Source organism: Artemia franciscana, chromosome 10 (genome assembly GCF_032884065.1).
Source record: "Artemia franciscana chromosome 10, ASM3288406v1, whole genome shotgun sequence".
NCBI classification, from domain to species: domain Eukaryota; kingdom Metazoa; phylum Arthropoda; class Branchiopoda; order Anostraca; family Artemiidae; genus Artemia; species Artemia franciscana.
Genome location: NC_088872.1, coordinates 20,574,610 through 20,597,082, shown reverse-complemented (window position 1 = coordinate 20,597,082; position 22,473 = coordinate 20,574,610). Strand labels below are relative to the sequence as shown.

General features: G+C 35.4%; 3 protein-coding genes across 12 annotated transcripts in view; 1 reads left to right on the top strand and 2 right to left on the bottom strand.

Moving 5' to 3' along the window:
• Positions 1-22,473, bottom strand: part of LOC136031897 (neurofilament light polypeptide-like) — a 162,572-nt gene that overhangs the window by 100,701 nt on the left and 39,398 nt on the right. The window lies entirely within an intron of this gene.
• On the top strand, positions 1,862-7,706 carry LOC136031899 (bifunctional protein GlmU-like). The gene is made up of 2 exons (XM_065711886.1): positions 1,862-2,232; positions 7,482-7,706. The coding sequence occupies exons 1-2, from the start codon at positions 1,915-1,917 to the stop codon at positions 7,581-7,583; spliced, it is 420 nt and encodes a 139-aa protein (XP_065567958.1). The 5' UTR covers positions 1,862-1,914; the 3' UTR covers positions 7,584-7,706.
• LOC136032411 (uncharacterized) overlaps positions 21,572-22,473 on the bottom strand; it is a 38,491-nt gene continuing 37,589 nt past the window's right edge. The window contains exon 5 of the mRNA XM_065712721.1: positions 21,572-21,751. Coding sequence (XP_065568793.1) covers positions 21,572-21,751 — 180 coding nt within the window. The remainder of the gene's footprint in view (positions 21,752-22,473) is intronic.

Genomic DNA, 22,473 nt, shown 5'->3' with positions numbered 1-22,473 from the left:
TTAGCAACAAAGATTTCTATGCTGCATTAGTTAGTGACAGACCAGAGCAGCTTTCATCACCAGCAGTGACAACAACGAGCCCCGACTCTTGTTTCGACATTTGTGAGTGATATACTACAACAACCTTTCACAACAGGTAACAAAAATGACGATTAAGACCAAACATCCACCTTACCTCTTGGATCAGCAACTGAAAATGTTCTATATCAGCTCCTTGAAGACATTAGAACATATCCGAGAGCTACACTCCTCAAGACAGACGGTAAAGGCCGCAAGAAAGGGGCTTCGAAAGTACTCACAGATACTCCAGAAAAGGACACGATCGAAGCAGCTGCAAAAGCAAAGCAAGGCAAGCTAAAGGAGAAAGAAACATAGAAGAGAGTAAAGGAAGATAGAGCCAGATTGGAGAAGGGGAAAAGGTCATAAAAAAAAATCCAAGAAGTCTTTGAAACCTATTCTGGAAGAAAACGAATCCGATTCAGACACAGCGGTAACACAATATCAGAATAAAAGAGACTCAGACGAGAGTTTAAATATGGAAGGAGAAGAGCCTGTTGATCTAGAGGCAGTGCTTCCGGAAGATTTTGTCTTAATTAAGTTTCAGAACAAAAACTCGTTCATCTACTATGTCGGGCTTGTACTCAAGATGGAGAAGGATAAGCTAAAGATCAAGTTTGCGAGGAAGAAGTAAGGCAGCATCCTGGAGTTCGTTTTTCCAGATGTGGATGATATTGCTCACGTTAATATTGAAGACGTAAAGCTGAAACTACCATGTCCAGCAATTAGTGGAGGTACTGCTCGGATTGGCTCAGCAATGACGTTTGGGGTAAATCTGGGCAATATCCAGAACCTTCATAAGAAGCAACTTTTTACCTTTTTTTTACCTTTTTACTACCGAATTTGAGTATATATCTGAAATAAAAAGTAAAATAAAAATTTGGCCCACACCTGAGTATGGGAAATCTTTTTAGTTATCCAATCTTTTTAGTTACTTCAAAAGAGCACTAGAACTTTAAAATTTCGTCAGAATGTGCCCTCTCGTGACCTTCTAGGACCCCTGGGTAGATACTATCATGCCTGGGGGAAAAAACAAAGCAAAAAAAAACAACAAATAAACACGCATCCGGGATCTTTCTACTGGCAAAATAATACGAAATTTCACTTTTTTGTAGATAGGAGCTTAAAACTTCTACAGTAGGGTTCTCTGATACGCTGAATCTGACGGTGTAATTTTGTTAAGATTTTATGACTTTTAGGGGGCGTTTCCCCCTATTTTCTAAAATAAAACAAATTTTCTCTGGGTCGTAACTTTTGACTGATAAAACTATTTGATGCAACTTATATTTTTAAAATCAGCATAAAAACACAATTTTTTTTTATGTAATTCTTGGTATTGCGATTCCATTTGTTTTAGTTTTGGTTACTATTGAGCCGGATCGCTCCTTACTACAGTTCGTTACCACGAACTCTTTGATATTTACTATCTCTTTAGGGAAAATACCTTGGACTTTTGTAAACAAAATCTATCCTTGATCTGCTACATTCAATAAACATACAGGCAAATGATAGTTTTGGTGATTTTTTCATTCATTTAGTGGTTAATTTTTTTTTCTTAATGTCTTAGTGATTTTCTTTTGACTTGACATCAAAACAATCTAGCTCCCCAGAGTTCTTATGAATCAGAGTCCCCACTGCGCCTTCATCCACTGCAATTCACCCTTATTCTGGCGTCGTTAAAGAAATGTTTTATTAATAAGTTAAATGACATCTAACATTTTATTAGACAAAATCTTTCTCCCATTAAGATAAGAGTGTCAACAAGTGTCTCTGGATTTGTAATGTTTATTGAAGATAAAGCTTACAGATTCAGGCTCAGCAGTGTCATTTCGTCTCTGATCTCAGAAGGTATAGAAAATGAAAGTTTTTGCGGTAAGATTCGAACCAGGAGAAAACCTGAGCCAAAAACTTAAGGAATTTGTAAAAGAGAATGGCCTTAAGTCAGCTTTTGTTCTAACATGTGTAGGAAGCTTGACAAGAGCGACGCTCCGATTAGCAACCAATTCAGAAGGAGAAAACAAAGTCATCACACTATCCGAAAAATTAGAAATTGTGTCTCTTGTCGGAACACTATCCGGAGGTGAAGGGCATTTACACATATCTCTTGGAAGAGCTGACGGAACAACGATATCTGGTCACGTCTTCGGAGATTTAGATGTCTACACGACTGCTGAGGTAGGAAGTTTTCATTTTTTTTTTTTTTTAAATCAGTCATTGAGAAGCCAAACTGAGCAAGTCATCTTTTTAAACTTATCCGGACTATAGTGTCAATGCACTTGATTGCCTCTTAACTTTGAGTTCACTATATCAAACAGTTCGTGGTAACGAACTGTAGTAAGGAGCGACCCGGCTCAATAGTAACCAAAACTCTAAAAAATGGAATTTTGGTACCAATAGCTACATCAAAAGAATCGCATTTTAATGCTGATTTTAAATATATAAGTTTCGTCAAGTTTAGTCTTTCCCATCAAAAGTTACGAGCCTGAGAAAATTTGCATTATTTTAGAAAATAGGGGGAAATACCCCCTAAAAGTCATAGAATCTTAACGAAAATCACACCATCAGATTCAGCGTATCAGAGAACCCTACTGTAGAAGTTTCAAGCTCCTATCTACAAAAATGTGGAATTTTATATTTTTTGCCAGAAGGCAGATCACGGATGCGTGTTTATTTGTTTTTTTTTTTTTTTCAGGGGTGATCGTATCGACCCAGTTGTCCTAGAATGTTGCGAGAGGGCTCATTTTAACGGAAATGAAAAGTTCTAGTGCCCTTTTTAAGTGACCAAAAAAATTGGAGGGCACCTAGGCCCCCTCCCACGCTGATTATTTTCCCAAAGTCAACGGATCAAAATTCTGATGTAGCCATTTTATTGAGCGTAGTCGAAAAACCTTATAACTATGTCTTTGGGGAAGACTTACTCCCCCACAGTCCCCGTGGGAGGGGTTACAAGTTCAAAACTTTGACCAGTGCTTACATATAGTAATGGTTATTGGGAAGTGTACAGGCGTTTTCAGGAGGATTTTTTGGTTGGAGGCAGGGGTTGAGAAGAGGGGGATATGCTGGGGGAACTTTCCATCGAGGAATTTGTCATGGGGGAAGAAAATTTCCATGAAGGTAGCGCAGGATTTACTAGCATTAGTTAAAAAAAAACGAAAAAATAAATATGAAAAAGTTTTTTTCAGCTGGAAGTAAGCAGCAGCATTAAAAATTAAAACGAACATAAATTATTACCCATATGAGGGGCTCACCTCCTCCTAATACCTCGCTCTTTACGCTAAATATTTTTAGTAATTTCAACTATTTATTCTGCGGCTTTTGTGATTCAGGGGTCATTCTTAATGAATTGGGACAAAATTTAAGCTTTAGTGTAAAGAGCGAGGTACTGACGAGGGGGCGAACCCCCTCATATATGTAATAAAAACATGAGAATACAAAAGTTCTTTACGTAAGCTAATTTATAAGTTAAGTATATCTTTTACTTATAAAAAGATTCGTAAAAAATTAAAAGTTCTAGTTGCCTTTTTAATTAACCGAAAATCGGAGGGCAACTAGGCTTCCTCCCCCGCTCTTTTTTTCTCAAAATCATTCGATCAAAATTATGAGAAAGCCATTTAGCCAAAAAAAAAATATACAAATTTCGTTTTAATTATTCCTCTGCGGAGATGAAAGAGGCTTTTCCTTCTCAACGCCCCGCTCTTTACGCTAAAGTTTTTTACTGTTTTAAAATGTAGAGTTAAGAAAAAGAGTCAAACTTTAGCGTAAAGAGCGGGGCGTTGAGAAGGAAAAGCCTCTTTCACATACGGAGTAATTTCTGTTCGTTTTAAGTTTTAATGCCGCTCCTTACTTTCATTTAAAAAAACTTGTTTTTTTATATTTAATTTCTTAAAAGGGATTATTAGTACTAATAAATGATAAAACAAAACAGGTTTTGACTATCAAACAGTGAAAGAATACTGAAGCTAATTTGAAAATCTGCAACAAAACTCGTTTTTCCAGTGTTCTAACAAAGATTTCTAGTTAAAGTTTACTAATTGTGTTTCCGTGAGTTGACACAAAAATGTTTACGAATATTGCTAGAGGGTTTTTCTAACAAATAAAATCACTATTGGACAAAACTGATGGAGGATTTGAAGCACAATATTCGAATACTGATAACGCAGCAAAGCAGGATGAGTGTTTTATATGTTAAAAACATTGACAGTGAACCCAAATCTTACAGTTTTCTTTCAGCTATCATTTATTACAGTTATCAAATTCTGTCTTTAATTACATTTATCACAGTTATCATTTAAAGAGTTATCAAATATTTTACATAACAGTTATTATTTATTAAAGTTTATAAAATTCGAAATCTGTCACCAAGTATTTTTAGTTGTCTATTGGACGGTGGAAAAGCATAGAATGTGTTAGTACCAATTTCCATAGGCATAGACAAAAGCAAACACAAAAGCTCCTAAACATCTTTTATAAAATTCATTTATAAAATTCGAAATCTGTCACCAAGTATTTTTAGTTGTCTATTGGACGGTGGAAAAGCATAGAATGTGTTAATACCAATTTCCATAGGCATAGACAAAAGCAAACACAAAAGCTCCTAAACATCTTTCTCGCCAGAAGATTGATAGGATAAAATCAAAACCAATAATTTCTTTTTTCTTAGTTTTCCGTATCATTTTTATTTCTGAAAGAGTTATTTAATAATAAAGAACGTTTCAGTACAAATTATTTGGGCCCTACCGCTCCCAACACCAGTGCACCTTTTATCAGCCAATTGGAACCAGGCATCCCTATGTTTTTTGCTTTATGGATAAATTCAAAGAATAAAAATTCAGTTCGTGTAAAGAGGGCCATTAAAGCTTAAAAACAAAAGGAAACTATTCTATGCATTGTGGTACTACCCTCCAACGCTTCTCACTCTTTACATCAAAGTTGGATTAACGCTCTCCTGAAAATATTTCCGAATAAAATAAATAAATCCTGTTGAAAGTTAAAAATCTTTGACGGACTGATTGTATTGCGAAACATTTTAACTAAACATGCAGTTGTTTACATCAAATGCAAGTAAATAGGCCCTTTCTTTCACAAAACATTACTAAAAAAAAACATCTATTAATCCTGTCGTGTGTTAGAGCATACATTTTTCTGGAACATTGATATAAAGAGAAGTCAATATTTAAGGTAAGGACTCCTCACCCAATTTTTTTATTTCACTTTTTCAATTTAAAAAGCTTTTTTGTATAGCACCAGAGGATATTTGACAATTGACCGAAAAGTATGATCCGAAAACTTTTTTTTTCGAGCCCCTCACCTCCTTTGAGAACTATTCAAAGGTTCCCTTTTTTGAGGGGTGTTTACTGTTTTTCATTCTCGAAGCACCGCTACACAAAAGTCAAACTTCAGTGTCAAGAGGGACGAGTTGACAAAGGGCGATGTTGGTACAATGCATTATTTATTTTTTACTTGTTTTGTTTTTTCTCTTTTTTTTTAGACCAGGGCACTTCGTATCGAAGAAGTTGTCGTAGAACCTTCGAAAATCCTTCATTCGATTGAAAATTGGAAGGACGAGTGCCCTTTTTAACAGTACAAAGTGATTGGAGGGCAACTAACCCCCCTCCCACACCCATCATTTCCCAAAACACATCTAAACAAAATTTTGAGACAGCCATTTTGTTCAACGTAGTTGAAATGTCCGGAAATTATGTATTTGAAAAAGGCAACCCCCGTAGAGCCATCAGGACAAGAGTTGTAAGTTATGTCCTGGGAGCATGTAAGGTTTATATAGAAACAGTGATCGTATAAATTTCGAAGGGAGCTCATTGGATTGTTAATCGGAAGTTTTATTGCCCTTTTTGAGATTCAGAGTGATGGGAGGGTTGACAGCCTCCCCCCACAACTTGTATTTTCCTGAAATACATTTAATAAAAAAAAAATTAGATGGCCAGTTGTTGTCGCAGAAACTTTGAAAAAGGCTCATTCAATCGGAAATTGAAAGGGCTAGTGCCCATTTTATTAGTCACGAGTGATTGGAGGGCAACAAGCCCCCCACGCCCATCAATTTCCAAAACACATCTAACCAAAATTTTGAGTTAGCAATTTTGTTCAGCGAAAAGTCTGGACATTATGTCTTTGAGGATGACAACCCCCCGCAGCCCTCAGCACAAGGGTTGTAAGTTATTCCCTGGGGGCATACAGGCTAAGGTTTTTACGGAAAGGATGATCGTGTAAATTTCGGAATGGCCTCATTGGATTGGAAATCAGATGTTTTCGTGCCCTTTTTATGAGTCAAAGTGATCAGAAGGCAGTCATCCCCCCCCTCCTAAGTTCTGAAAATGCATCCGATAGAAATTTTGAGATGACCATTTTTTTCAAAAATAGTCCAAAGACCATATAATAAGGCCTTTGTGGTTGACAGAATCCCATAGAGTCTGTGGGTAAGAATTGTAAGTTATGCCCCAGGTGTATATAAGGTTTTTATGGAGGGTGTGGTCGTTCGAACTTCGGAAGAGGCTCATTTGATTATAACTGTATAGTTCTAATTCCCTTTTAAGAGTTAAAAATTATGGGGAGCAACTAGTCCCCCCCCTGGCATCCTCTTTTCCTGAAACGCATTCAATTGAAATTGTGGATAGCTATTTTGTTACCAATAGCCCAAAAATCTGGTATATTTTTTAACAATCTTGAATAAGCTTTTGGACAAAATGCTGATGTAAGTAACTTTTGCTAGCCTATATTCAGTTATATAGAAAAGTTTTCACCGAAAACCTGTCATTTGTACACTTAGTAGTTTTCATAAAAAAGTAAGCAGTCATAATAAAACCTAAGACAAGCAGAAATAAAGTCATTAACAAATGAAAACTTACAACGAACAGACATTACAATCGATGAATAAATAAAATTCAAAGTAAACTTTATAAACGTTCCTGCTATATACTTTTTCTACGTGTCTTTAGGATACATGAACTACAAACTAACCTTAGCAGACAGTCGCTACATGCAAATAACCCCCCTCCATTAGCAAGTCAAGTGATACTTTTCTGGTTCAGTAAATACTGACTGAAGTGACACCCAAGCAAGCTAGTGATTATAGAAGGCACAGAACAACTGAGTGATACGAACACATATGACCTATTGGTCGAACGCGTCAAACCCCAAACAAAAACAACAACAAACCTTGTAAGTGTAGCTAATATACGCCCTTTCCACGTGTCTTTAGATGACAGTTGGAATAAACGGTATATTGATCCTGCAGCTACCAAATGTTCAAACGCGTTTTAGAAAACTTCAATTCTAATTCATTAACTACTAAATATGAATCATGAAGAGTAAAGTAAATTGACAAATTTTTAAGTAAGATGGTATATCAGTGTGAATTTTACATCAATTTTCTCATAGCATCAATGGCTAAAACATTGTTGTTTTTTTAGGTAGTAATTGGTGAGATTGATGACTTGATTTTCAACAGAAAATTTGACGAAAATACTGGATTTCCAGAACTGGTTGTGTCCAATCGATTCTATGGTCAGTGAATTTCAAAGACTTAAAAAAAATTTAAGAATATCACCTCATCTGTTTAAACCAATTGTTTTTCTTTGTTCTATACTTTCTATTCTGCTTATTTCTTTTTTTGTCAATAAATTATGGATGCATTACTTCCCTGGTGGAGCACCAAACTACTCGTTTTAATTCTACAGTCAATTAAAAAACAAAAAGGTCGAACACCTAGGGAAAGGGAGGATAAGATGACTTTGCAGGAGGGGGAAAGTTTCAAAATCCAAAGTTTTACAGCTGTTTCTTGAATTGGTCTTCAAATCAAAATTTCAAGTACCCTCCACCCTCATACTGCATGTGGGTTTGGACAAGCACAAGTCGTCATTTTTTCCCAGTTCAAGAGGGAAGTTTTGATTTTCAATTTAAAAAAAAAACAAACTTTTCGGCAGATGTAATTATTATTCTAAAATGGTGAAATGTTAGCTGAAACAAAATTACATTAGTTCTGTGAACTGTTAAATACAGAAAGGGTTACAAGCAGTATTGACATATGACAAACAAGAAAAAATTATAATAAAAATTAAATAGCCGAGAAAAATGATGGTAATGTCAGCCAGGGAAAAAAAAGAAGCAAACATGATAGAGGCAAATGTTTCGTCAGGGACTTCCGCGTAGCCGTCTTAAGTGCTCAAAAAAAGAGGAAAACTAACCTTTTGAATTAGTTCTAACTGAACAGAATAAAGACTGAATCAAACAAACCATAAAACCAAGCCAGAATAAATGAAAGACTATTCACCAATTAGATTAGGTAAGAATTCAGTGCTTAGTGATTGACTTAGCTTGTCTACTGATCTAATTTTCATTGAAAGTATGGTCAGATGATCTTCATTTAAACTGAATAAACATTTTACTTGAAGCCTTTAATTTTAAGTTATTGTCAATGGTGTTTATAGGAATATCTCCAGTATCTCTATTTAAAGTAAGGTCTCTATTTATGGATTTTTTAACATTTCAAATGCCTTCTTAAAAGAATGTGGGAAGCCATTTCCCTCAAATATTAAAGCTGCCTCATCAAAACTACACGATCTAGATTTTTAACAATGTGGAGGGCCCAAGCAATCAACATCCTCATTTTTATTTTAAATTTCACATCTCAGAAAAATCTCTTTAAAACCGTATTTTCCTCGGGAGCCAACGTTTACCCTCCCCCCCCCCAAGGAAAATACCCCTATTGAATATTACTCCTCCCCCACGGAAAATTACCCCTAATTTCCTCTTGAATAATTCTGGGTTTTCATTAGAAGGGAAATTGAAGTTTCTACTCTCCTGTTTAAGTTAGGGGCAACAGTATTACATTACCAATGGTAGAGACCCATAGTAGAGAACCAAATGTATTAACATTTGCTCATTTATCTTTTCCCAGGGGTATTTCATAGGGAAGGGGTGGTCGAAAAAGCTTTAGAGGGGGCTCAGTCAATGGGAAAATCAAAAGTTCCAGTACCTTTTTCTAAGATTTAGCTGCTTTTCAACCAATTGCTACCGAATGAGTTGTAACTGACTACAGTGTCTTTAAGAATTGTTATTCTAGTTAAACGACCCTTGTGTTATAGCAGTTGTTTTGAAAGAATCCAGATAAAAACAGAATTAGCTCTAAAGGAGAGACAATGGGAGGGTCACGGTAGAAATTGCTATATAATCCTCAGAGTCGTATCCAGGATTTTCGTTTGAGGGGGGAGGGGGTCTGAACAGGCACGGTCACCTGAGTCATAATCTAAATCTGAAGGAAATTAGCTAGATTTGCAAGCAAATATTATTGAAGACAGTCTTAATGACTGTGAAAGTAACTGAATGTTCTGCTATTATGATCCTCTTTTTCACTTGTATTCTATCCTTCTACAAATAAATGAAAAATAATATGTATGTGATATAAAAAATGTGGCTGAATACGGCTATTGAAATATACAAAGCTATTAGGGTAATATTTCTTAGGTTTAAATGTAGAAAAAATGACTAATATGATTTTACCCTCCAATAATGGTAAATTTGATTTTTTTTTTTTTCTTTTTTTTTTACAAAATAGATGTCCAAAATCAGGCACTGATCAATTGCTGAGGTAAGAGGTATAACCCAAGGCTCACGATTACCAAAGGGATAAACTGGACAGTTAATTAGATCAATGGCACTGTAGATAAAGGGGTATTATCTTTTTCAAGCCCAGAGAAATCAGAATAGTTAAAAAATTTAATTAAAAGCCGGAAGTGATGCTTAAAAAGAAATGCTCAGCTGGTCTTGTAGCAACAGGGCAACTCTAAAACGCCAATTTTACCCTGTATTCCTATGGAGTACCTTATTTTACCAATTTTGCCTTATTTTTATCAATTTTGCCTTATTTTTATCAATTTTACCTTATTTTTACCAATTTTACTTACCAAGTTTTTATTTTACGGTAATTTTACAACACTTAATGGAACTAATATGATTCCTAACTAGAAAAGCTAAATTTTCTTAGCATATGGGATCTTAACATTTGGTCTTGTTAATTCTTAAGAATAAAAGTGAAGAGCACTTTTTTAATATCTTTGAAAGTTTTAGTAGTGCATAAATAAAATTTTCAGGGGAAGATCTTCAGACAATCTGAGTCTAAGAAGACAGTTCTGTCCTTCCCCAACTTCTAAGGTCTTAAAATTTTTGATAATAGGTGAATGTCTGTCTTAAATGCTAACTTAAGGAAAATGTGCTTTCTACATAACAGGAAACTATAAATACTGAAAATTGTTACTCAACACATAATCATTATTGCTATTATGGACGGATTCAAACAATATATTTCCCATTGTATCAGTTCAAAAATCTGGTAATTAGTTTATTATATTTGTGCTTTTATTATCGTTGTGCCAAGAATTATGTCTTAATAATTCCAATATGTATATTCGTTTTTGGTTCTTTGAATTTTTCGTTTTTATACAACAAATTGACTTTTTTCTTCTCGTTGAGAAAATCAGAAACTTTAAAACACCACACCATTATAAACTTAATGCCGATTCTAGCCATTGAATTGGCATTATAATCAATTATAGAGCCCTGATTCTTCTGAAATGCAGTCATACGCAGAAACAACTAAGCATCCTAATTGCAGTTAAAATAAATTGATTATTGATAATTACTAGCAGAACAATTGCCATAAGAGCAGTCTAGGCTAGAATAATGGTGGTGGAGCAATTTTGATAGAACTTCATGCAATAGAAATAGAAAAGATAGGAGTGTTGTAAAATGTAGGAGTAATTGTGTTATATCTTTATCCACTTGATATCTGATATTATTTTGACTTGGTTTTGTTTCTTAAAATATTTCAGATGAAAAGAAGATGAAACAAACAGGATTCGTGATTTAGGGAAGTGAACATATACTGTGGTCAGCTTAACTGACCATGTTACAAAATGATTTTTAGAAGGACTACTATCCCTATATCTACTTTTTGCCCTCACAAACGGCTTGTAAAAGAGTTTCCTGTGCTTCATCTCCACTTTATCATCTCAATCAAAATAAAGGATCATGTCTTGGTGTAAGGATGGAGTTCTTCTTACTATTGCGACTTGACAATATTCAGTTTACGGCTACTTTGAATGAATTACCTACCTGTTGGATGAACCTGTTACAGTATTAGCTCTGATTTTGCTTCAAGCAAGCTCACCAGATCCTTGATTGACGTGATAAATAAAGATTATATTTTGAATTGAGCTCTAATTTATGGTAATTCAATGGGCTCAAGTATTGACAGTAACTCTTGTGGCAAGAGCCATTATGAGCTATTATATGAACCCTTGGATAGTTTCTTTAAAGGAATAGCAAGAAGGGTCCATAAAATATAGCAAACAGCTACTAGTTGTGAGTCCCAACCTAAACAATTGCAAGCAGCTAGAATTAACCTGTGCTTTAGGAGATGTTTGGAAACTACCTGACTGTTTAAAACAGAGCTAACAATGCTAAAAGCTGCTGTCACATCTGAAAACATGCCATCAGCTTCTTTGAAGGCGATCATAAGATTGTTAAATCTGTTATGTTGATAATAATATAAACTGTGCGGGAATTGACTAGTTTTTCAATAGAAAAATGAATTTTCGTGGAAGGCTTCTAAGATAATACCATTGTATAAAGGATAGATGATTCTTCAAACAAAAAAAAATTTCCATTTCTATCCTCCCTTTTTTCAAAAATATTTGAGTGAGTGAGCGCATCTAGGCTAAATGTTTACATAGGAAATAACAAAATACTTATACAGTCAAACGGATTTAAGGAAAAAACTGACAACTACAATGGCTGCAATTGAAGTTGTTGACTGGGTAAATGCAGAATTTGAAGCAGGTCTGATTCCAGCTGCTTTATTCCTCGATTTGAAGAAAGAATTTGATACAGCTGACCATAAACAGTTATTTCTTACACCAAAACAAAAAAAATCAATGAGCTAGAATAGAGGTTGTAAGGGTTTGAATCTACTTGAGTGACTGAAAGCAAACTGTAATGAATGGGTTTCATTACAATCGGTTAGTTTAACTTCTGTTGCTAATGGCATAGCCTACAGAGAACCCCAGGGTTCTAACCTATGTCCTCTTTTATTTTCATTTTTATTGATTGGATAATTTATTATTTCTTAAAGTCTGATCTAATTTCTGCAGATGATACTCCTCTACTTCTAGCTGCTCCATCAGCTGATCTAATTTTTGGTAGAAAAAGAAAGGAATTGACTGAGCTTATTGAGCGGTCAGCTTTCAATATTTGATACTAAATTACACTAGAACTAATAGCATTCGATTTTCTTGGACATCTAGAGTTAAAACTAATTTACGACTGATAGTAAATGGAAATCAGATTACAAAAAAGTGAAGGTAACAAGATATTGGGGTTTTATGACTGATGGAAATCAGTCATGGAAAAGACATTCAAATACCATAGCTTCAAAATTGTCAAGATCTCTAGGAGCACTATGCCAAATGGAAATCTAGTCCCACAGAAAATTCTTCGATTGCTTTATTTTGCTTATTTTAAACCATAGATTTTATATGATTGTTCTCTATAGCCAGGTAATTTTTGTATCATGTTAAAAAAAAAAAAATCAAAAATGCAGCTTCTAAAAATTTTCTACCTAAAACTTTTATTATCTTACATTATAGAATCAGCTTCTTGCCATTCAAGAACTAGAGGTTATCTCAATAATGTACTTCTCTCTTTTTTTCAGGTTTTTTTTTCCAATAATAGTGATCTCCAAAGTCATTACCTTAAATCACACTTGCTAGCAATAGGATAAATCCTGTGTCCTTGTGTGTAATAGTACACAAGGAGCACCAAATCTGGTAAATCAATACAGAAACATGAGTAGAAATTCTTGTATTGTTATAAATTGTGCCCCCATGTGCATGTGATATAATTGCAGTTGAGATAGGAAATTCAAGTTTTCTGGCATCCTTCAAGGGTACAGCAAAGAGATTTTTCCTTGCAAAAGAATAGTAATTATGTATTTTTTTTTTATGTAAGTAGAATGTTTGTTTAACATGGGTAAATAGTGGAAAAATGTCATTCAGAATAGTGATAAAATAATGTTACCAGAACATTTAAAATAGTAAAGACTGCCACCTGCTGTCAACAAGCCATTTGGGGCTTTCTTAGCAGGTAATAAAAAATATTGCCCACATAGATATCTTATCTTATCATACCCAATAGCAATATGAAACACATAGGTATCAGTTAAAAAATTTCCCAATTAGTCTATTATCATTGTGCTAATTATTAGGTCTAAATAATTCCAATATATCTATTTGTTTTCGGTTCTTTGTATTTTTCTTTTTATATACACAATCCGGCCCTGTTAATTCCATCTGCCTTGCAGATGAAAGAAAAAGTTTGCCAAGGAGCTTCCAAACCACCACAAGAAAATTACAAAACTGTCAGCACAAAAAATCAAAGATAATCCTCATTTCCTTTGGTTGACACTCCGTCCAAGGATCCCCAAAACCTCCCTTACCGCTGCTGATATTCCTCTATCTGAGCGGAATTCTTTCTATGCAGTTAAATTCTCTCCACCAGACCCCCAACTCGAACACAAATACGCTGAAGATCTTGACTGATTTTTGAATGCATTCTCTGACTCTGATTTTACAGTGTCTGTAACGTCTGTGGCTGATGCTATTATGCGCCTTAAGCCAAAAATGTCACGAATGATAGATGGAATTCACGCTCTACATATAAAAATAGTGGTCCTTTGCTTTTGGAACATCTCACATTACTGCCGCAGATAATTTTTACACAAAGCTTGGTTCTATCAACATTCTGTATGGGAGATCTTTCTCCTATTCTAAAAAAGTGGAAAACCTCCCATCAATGCACATCTTTCGGGCCCATTCCTGTTTCAATCAGTTTATGCAAGCTTTACGAACTACCATTGAAGAGCTTGAAGAAAAATGTTATACACCTCCACATCAATTTGGCTTTCAGCGTGACTTTGGATGTGCAGAAGCCCTTGCATTTGTTGCTAATGTTCTGCTTGATGCATCTTGTACAGGCAGTTCACTCGCCTTGGCAAGTCATGATGTTTGCCACGTTTTTGACTCCCTGATCCACCTCCTTATGCTTTTAAGGGCTGTTAAAAGAGGAGTAAATACGGCTATCAGTAGATCTCAAAGGGATATGTATGCTAAGCTACGAATCCGTCTTAAAATCCCTCTTAAGGAAGATGAAACGGCAAGGACCCTGTATAGAATTATACAAGTTAACACAGAAGCCAAGCAAGGTAAAATTGCCTCACCTTGTTATTTCAATAGTTACATCCTCAAAACTCAGGACCAGTTTGGAATGTCTTGCATCCTCTCTGGCCTCAATATCTCCTTAATCACTTATGCTGGACATTTTTACCATTAGCTGAACTTCGAACAAAATTTCTGAAACTTTCCAAAACTGCATGCTGAATATTTAGAATCTGGTCTTGAATTTAACACTGCAAAGTCTGACATTATGCTTTTCAGAGGCAATGCTATAGCGTTATTTATAGTAAAGGTCATACGCCTATAATGCTCTGTTATTTTTTTTTTTTTCCAGAGGCACTTTATATGGAAGAGGTCGCTGTATAAACTTGAAAGAGGGCTCATTTGATTGGAAATTGGGAGTTTTAGTGCCCTTTTTAAGAGTCAAAAGCGATCAGAGGGCAATTAGCCCTCCCCCCTCATGCCCTTTTTTACAAAGTACACCTGATAAAATTTTAAGTATTCATTTTGTTAAAAATGGTTCAAACATCAAATAATAAAACTCCGCAGTCCACACAAACCCCCAGAGCAAGTGTTAAGTTATGCTCCAGGGGCTTATAAGGTTTTATTTCAGGAGAGGTCGTAAAAACTTCAGATTCGGCTTATTTGATTGGAAATTGAAATTTCAAGTTACCCCTTTGTTGGTCAAAAGAGATCAGAGTGCATCTACTCCGCCCCCATAATTTTTTCCCCAAATGTTCCCGATCAAAATTTTGAGAATGCCAGTTTTTTTGAAAAAAGTCTAACGATTAGATAACAAGGACTTAGTGTCAACACACACACCCCAGATCCCAGGGGAAAGGTTGTAACTTATGCCCTTGGGGCATATAAAGTTTTTATGGAAGAAATGGTTGTATTAACTTTGAAAGGGACTCAAACGATCATAAATTGAAAGGTCGGATTTCCTTTTTTAAGATTCAAAATTGATCCGATGTCAACTAGCCCCCCCCCCCGCCTCGTCAACCCTGTTTCCCCAAATGCATCCAATTGAATTTTTTACATAGCCATTTTGTTCAAAAAAGACCAAAGATTACATTACAAAGACTCCAGGCATAACACAGCCCACCAGAACCTGGGGGTAAGTGTTGTAAATTATGAACTGGTGGCATATAACGTTTTTATGGAAGGTATGGTAGTAAAACTCAGATATCAACACAACCCCTCAGAGCCCGGGGGAATTGTTGTAAGTTATGCCCCAAGGGCAGATAAGCTCTTATGTAAGGGATGAACTCTTATGTAAGAGAGGACATTTGATTGTATATTGAAATTTCTATTTACCTTTTTAAGAGTCATCAAAAGTGATTAGCAGGCATATACCCCCCCCCCACCCTCTTTTCCCTAAATATATTCAATCACAATTTGAAGATATTCACGTTGTTTGAAATAGTCCAAATATCAGATGACAAAACTTCGGGGTCAACATACCCCCCCCCCAAAAAAAAAAAAACGGGGAAGGGTAGTAACTCATGCCCCAGGGGCATATAAGGTTTTTACAGAAAAGATACTCATATAAACTTCGGGGGGGGGGGGGCTCAAATGATTAAAAATTAAAAGTTCTAGTTCCCTTTCAAAAAGTCAATTGATCCAATGGCAACTATCCTCCCCCCTCCACAAAACTCAAGACCATTAGGCTCCATTTTTTTCCCAAGAGGTGCTTCACATGCAAGGGATGGTCGTATAAACTTCAGAGGGACTCGTTCAATTGGAAATCGAAAGTTATAGTTCCCTTTTTCGGAGTTAAAAGTGATCGGAGGGCAAATAGCCTCCAAGCCCTATTTCCCCGAACGAATCCGATAAAAATTTTGAGATAGGCATGTTATTGAAAATAGTTCAAACATCAGATAACAAAGACTCCAGGGTTGACAAAATGCCCAAGAGCTCAGTGGCAAGTATTTTAAGTTATGCGCAGGGGGCATATAAGGTTTTAATGTAAGGAGTGGTATTATAAAGTACAGAGGTAGCTCATTTGATTGAAAACTGAGTTACCTTTTTAAGAGTCAAAAGTGATCAGATGGCATCTACCCCCCCCCCCCAACACCATCTTTTTCTTAAATGCATCCAATGGATTTGAGATAGCCATTTTCTTTGAAACGTCCAACAATGGAATAAAAAAAAAACAACCCAGAGCGTGGGGGAACCAGGGGTTGCAATTTATCCCCTGGGGGTATATAAGGTTTTAAGGAAGACGTTTTCATACAAATTTTGGTGGGGACTCAAATGATTAGAAATTCGAAGTTCTAATTAAGACTTTAAGAGTCAGAAGTTATCCAATGGCAACTAGCCCCCCCCCCCCCCGCCAACCCTTTTTACCCAAATACGTCCGATCGAGTTATTTATAGCCATTTTTCCACAAGAGAACAAAAATCATATAAAAAATAAACCCAGGGATAACACACTCCCCTACCCCAGAACCCAAGGGCAAGTGTTTTAAGTTATGACTCTAGGGCATATACAGTTTTTACGGACAGAATGGTAGTATAAGCTTCAAAGGGGGCTTATTCAATTGTAAATCGGAATTTTTAGTGCCATTTTTATGAATCAAAAGTGATTGCCATTTTTTTAAATAGTCAAACAATCAAATAACAAAAAGATTGGGGTCAAAATAATCCCCCCCCCCCAGAGCAAAGGGGAAGGATTCTAAATTATGTTCGGATGTATATAAGGTTCTTATGGAAGAAGTAAACTTCGGAGGGGACTAAAATTTTAACAAATGGCTAGAAATTTAACATTCTAGTTCCCTTTTGGAGAATCAAAAGTAATCACACAGAAAGTAGCCCCCATCCCACCAACTATCTTTCCCCCAAATGCGCCTGATAAAAATTTTGAGATTTTCTTTTTGTCCAGAATAGACCAAAGATCATATAGTAAAAACTCCAAGGTTTAAACAGCCCCCCAGAGCACTGTGCATACAAGGTATACAAAAGGAATGATTGTGTAACTTTGTCAGAGCTCATTCTATTGGAAATTGAAAGTTTTAGTTCCCTTTTTAAAAATCAAAAGGCATAGAGACCTCAAATCCACCCAATAAAATTTTTGAGACAGCCATTTTGTTAAAATAAGTCAAAAGAAGACTTTTCATCTGACACTTCGAAAGGTGAACCCAGACTTTTCAAAACCAACACAAACCGACCAGGGCTCTCGCCCCAGAGCACTGAGGCAAGTGTTGTATGTTATTTCCAGGGGAGTATAAGGTTCTTATGCAAGGGTTTTGAAAATAACTCAAAAATCAGATAAGCCAAACCCCCACTCCCACTCAAAAAATTTATAAACAATACTTTACCCCAAAAGCTGACCCCTGGCCTCCTCTGCACGGCCTGACCCCCCCCCCCTAAAAAAACAACTTGTTAACAACATTTTATTCCAAAATTATAGCAACTCATCCCTGGTCCTCCTTGGCCCCCCTTCCCCCCGAAAAAAAACTACTTGTTAACAATATTTTATTCCAAGGCTTATGGGAGCTTACCCCTGGTCCTCCATAGCTCATTACCCCTCCCCCAAAAAATATCAATGATGAATCATTGCAACTGACCCTTGGCCCTCCCTCCACGATCCACCCCCCCCCCCCCCCCAAAAAAAAAAAACACATGCTTTATTCCAAAAATCATGGGAGCTGACACATTACCCTCCCTCCATGCCCCCCAGCCAACAAAAAAAAAGTAGCGATATTTTTTTCCAAAACTCATGGGAATTCAGTTTAATTTTATTATCTCTTTCCAAAACTTCTTCACTGCAAACAAGAGTATGGCTACTGCTTGTTTCCCTAACAATATAAGCATAAGGCCTACTGTGTATTTGGCACTTTTCTAAAACGAATTATATTACAAATATTCTGTCTTGTACTTATTACAACATTAAAGATAAAATAAAAATAGTAGTGAAACCAGACCAGGATTTATCAACAGCCCCATTAGCCCCTGTAGCATTCATAATTCCCAAAATTTTTAGGAATTCCCCAAAAATCTTGCAAAAACGGAGCAGAAAAAACGCTTAGGCCTAGAAGCATCAAAGCTTTAAATTCAGCCCTGGATGGAACAAAATATTGAGCTGGTGAACATTGTGCAATTTACATCATCATATATCAAATATTCAGTTTGATTTTATTAGTTCTAGCCAAAACTGTTAATTTATTTCAGCATAAAACAAATATTTTGAAATGGTAAATTTTAAAAAACTTCAAACTATGACAATAAAAAATGAACAGAAATTAATTTAAAAAAACTTCATAGAAGAAAGTTTTCTAAAGAAAACTAAAGGCCATATTAAACTTACGATCCAAAGAAATAGAAACCAACAATAACTCAAACTCAAACAGACCAGAAATTACTATTAAAGAATAATGAAACCCAAGACAAACAGAAATTGAAAAAGTAATCACAGCAAAAAAACATACAATAGGTATTAACATAAATGAATAAATAAACCTCAAAATGATTGAGGCTTAAGTTGAATATGTAAATCAAGCTTTAAAAAAACAAAAATATTTTGCTATTGAAGCATAAATGAAACCCAAACCATATAGAAATCAAACAAACAATCATAGCAAACAAACACACAATAGGTAATAATACAAATGACTAAATAAATCTTAAAACAAGTGAAACTTAAATTGAACATGCAAATTAAGCTTGAAATAAAATCTACTGTAACATTGCCACATTACTGAAAACGAATTATTTTAAATGATATTTTCTTTTGTACTTATTACAACACTGAAAATAAACATAAACTTATAGTAAAATTTAATTTTCAACTGATGAGCTTTCAGCAATTAAAATCACTATTTATAAAATATTCATTTTAATTTTATTACTTCTTTCCAAGACTACTCAAGACTAATATAGCTTCACTACAAAAGTGGTTGGAGATTGCCCCCTTCCCTAAGTGCAAAAATATAAAGCCTAGAACGTCATTGGTGCTTCAGTGAAAACGAATTAAGTTACAAATATTATCTTTTCTAGTTATTGCAGCATTGAAAATGATAAAAAAATAAACAGAAAAAAAAATATTAAAAAAAAAATATTACAGTGTAATAAAATCTTGAGCTGATTATCTTTCAACAATTAATTTAAAAAAAAGGTAAAGGATACGGCGTTACACTTTACAGTCCCTACCAGCGGTGCTGATCTCCGTTTCTTGGCCCTTCAGCCAGGAAGTGCAAAGGGGGGGGGTTAGGGGCCAACCATCCTGTGCTTTCGCACACCCTTCCTGTTTAGCTTCCCCAGATTTGTATATTCAATTTAAGTTTCACTCATTTTAAGATTTGTTTACTCATTTATAGTAGTAGCTATTTTATGTTTGTCTGCCATGATTTTTTGTTTAATTTCTGTCTGTTTTGAGTTTCATTTATACTTCAATAGCAAAATATTTTTATTTGGTTTAGGCCTGATTTACATATTTAACTTCAGCTTTACTTGTTTTAATGTTTATTTGTTAATTTATATTAGTACCTGTTGGTTTTTTTTTTTTTTTTTTGCTTTAATTGTTCATTTAATTTCTGTTTGCTTAGGGTTTTATTTATTCTTTAATAGTAATTTATGGCCTTTTTTAGTCTGAGTTATTGTAGGTTTCTATTTCTTCTGAAGTATACTTTTCTTTAGAAAACCTCTTTTCAGATTTTTTTTTTTAATTAATTTACTAGAAAGGTCCACTTTCTCACAAAATTATACTTGGGAATTCAAAGATCTGCCTGTCTGACCAAATCGTTTATCTTTTTATTCCCATTGGAAATACCATTTCTCATGCTCGTAATCTCCTAACAGAAGTTATCTAACATTATATAACAGCTTCCTCTGCTTCCATAGTCTCTGCTAAGCTTCATTTCAATCGCTGTTATCTTTCAATGCTGTACAACACTGTTGCTCTCCCCCATACCTCTACATTGCACACTTCTGGAGTTTCTTATAAATTCTGATAAATTGAAAATCCACTCCACTTTTTTCCGTTTTGCAAGGTACCAACTGAGATATCCAGCTTGGGCATGCAATTCAAAACTCATCAACAGTGCTCACATAGCAGATCCTACTATAACTGTTGCTAAACTTAAGGAGAAATACAACCACAAGATTTCAAGACATGTTTGAAGCCAGCTGCTTTGACTATATTTACCTTGTCATAATTGTACAGTGACATTTTGTTGTTTTTTTTCCTTGTAGTACTCTGTCATTTTCTTTTCATACAAATACCTTACGTTAGACCTTAGATCCTCCTGAGCCATCAGTGGCACATAGGGCGTAAACAAACCCTCTCCATTGGTCATGAGGCTGAGCAGATGCAGTGATACCTTCCCATTGTGGAGTGAGTGAAATGCTGGCCTCTTTCAGGTCCCAATCATACTGACTCTACAGTGTGTGCCTATATTGGCCTGGTCTTTGTCTTCTTTCAGTCTACCACTGATACACTCTTGAGGACAGTCTGTCTTTGGGCATGTGTAAAACATAACCCAAATATGTACTTCTTTGTTTCTTCATAATTTTAGTCACTATGGGCTGGTTCGTTTTCAGCCGGATTTCCCTATTAGCAATTTTCTGATGACAACTGATTTTAAGGATCCTTTGAAGGTAAATGTTTTCGAATCCATATATGTTTCTCCAGTTGTTGGTTGAGTTTCCAACATTCACTGGCATACATCAAAATAGACAGCACATTTTTGTTGAACAGGCATAATTTTAAATGAAGTAATTATTTACTCCAAATTGGTGTCAGTCTGTTGAAGGTGCCTGATGCTTGTCCAATCCTTCTCTTTATTTCAAATGTTAAGTTTCCTGTGTTCTCTATTCAGCTTCCTAAGTATCTAAATTCTTGGACCTGTGCAACAGTTTTATCTGAGGATTGAAGAGCTAGGGGGAGCCAGATGTGGACATACTTTTTGATTTGTCAACATTGATCAACAATCCAACCTCTTGGGCTTTTTCTGAAATTTCATTGAATAGAAGCTGTGATTGATCTTTGGTGTTTTCTAACAGTGCTATATCATCTGCAAAATCAAGATCTACAAGTCGCTTGCCATTGATGTTTACTCCATAGACCATACACTGTCTGAGTACATAGTCCATTACTATTGAGAATAAAAGTGGTGATAATACACATCCCTGTTTGACACCAATCATGATTTTGAAGTATCTTGTAACTCTGTTTTCTGTTCATACACAACATTCTGTTTCTTTGTACGGTGCAACAACCAGTTCTATTATCTTGGAAGGTATTCTATAGTATTCGAGGATTTTCCATAAAATTTCTCAGTCAACCAAATCAAAGACCTTTTCTAGGTCAAAGAAAAGAATATACAGCTTCTTATTCCATTCCTTTGAATCTTCAACCAGCATTTTCAGTGTGAAATTTAGGTCTGCACATGATCTTGCAGGTTGTAAACCATGTTGTTCATCACAAAGATGTTGGTCCAGTTTCTGCTGTAGGCACTATAGCATAATAATTGACATAAGTTTATTAGGTATCAACATTACTTTAATGCCCCTCCAGTTACCATTAACAAGCAGATTGCCTTTTTTGAAGAGCTTAATAATGGTTCCTTGCATCCAGTCACTGGGCACTTTCTGGTAACTCCACATCTGAGTTAGCAGGTCACCCAAATTGACATGCAGTCATGGACTGAAGTTTTCTGCATCTCAGATGTAATACCATCTGCTCCTGGCATTCTTCCATTCTTCAACTTTCTGACAGCAGCTATGATTTCTTCTTGAGATGTTGGCTCTTCCTTTACATAAATGGAGTGTCAGGAATTATATCTTGGTCTATTTAGTAGGTTTTCAATGTGGGTTGCCCACCTCTTGTCAATCTTCTGTCAAAAGGACTCCATTATCCTCCTTTACTAGATTAGTCCTATTAGAGTTGACTCCTTTTTATACTGAGACAGGTTTTCAATAAATAATAATTATAAAAAATGCAGCAAATTTATTTTTTCCTTCTCATCAAGGAAATCAGAAACTTTAAAACACCATACCCCAGTAAATTTAATGCCAATTCTAGCTATTGAACTGACATTGTAACGCCAATTATAAAGCCCTGAGTTTTGGGAAATGGAGTCATAACCCAGAAACAAGTAATCATCCCAATCGCAGTTAATATTAATTAATTTGTGACAATTAGGAGCAGAAAAAGTACCATAGGAGCAGTCTAAACT

What these genes read in the sequence shown, in the direction of transcription:
- LOC136031899 (XM_065711886.1), top strand. Translation starts at nt 1,915, where the DNA reads ATGAAAGTTTTTGCGGTAAGATTCGAACCAGGAGAAAACCTGAGCCAA. An exon ending in ATGTCTACACGACTGCTGAG is followed by an intron (nt 2,233 to 7,481) that starts GTAGGAAGTTTT and finishes TTGTTTTTTTAG; the next exon opens with GTAGTAATTGGTGAGATTGA.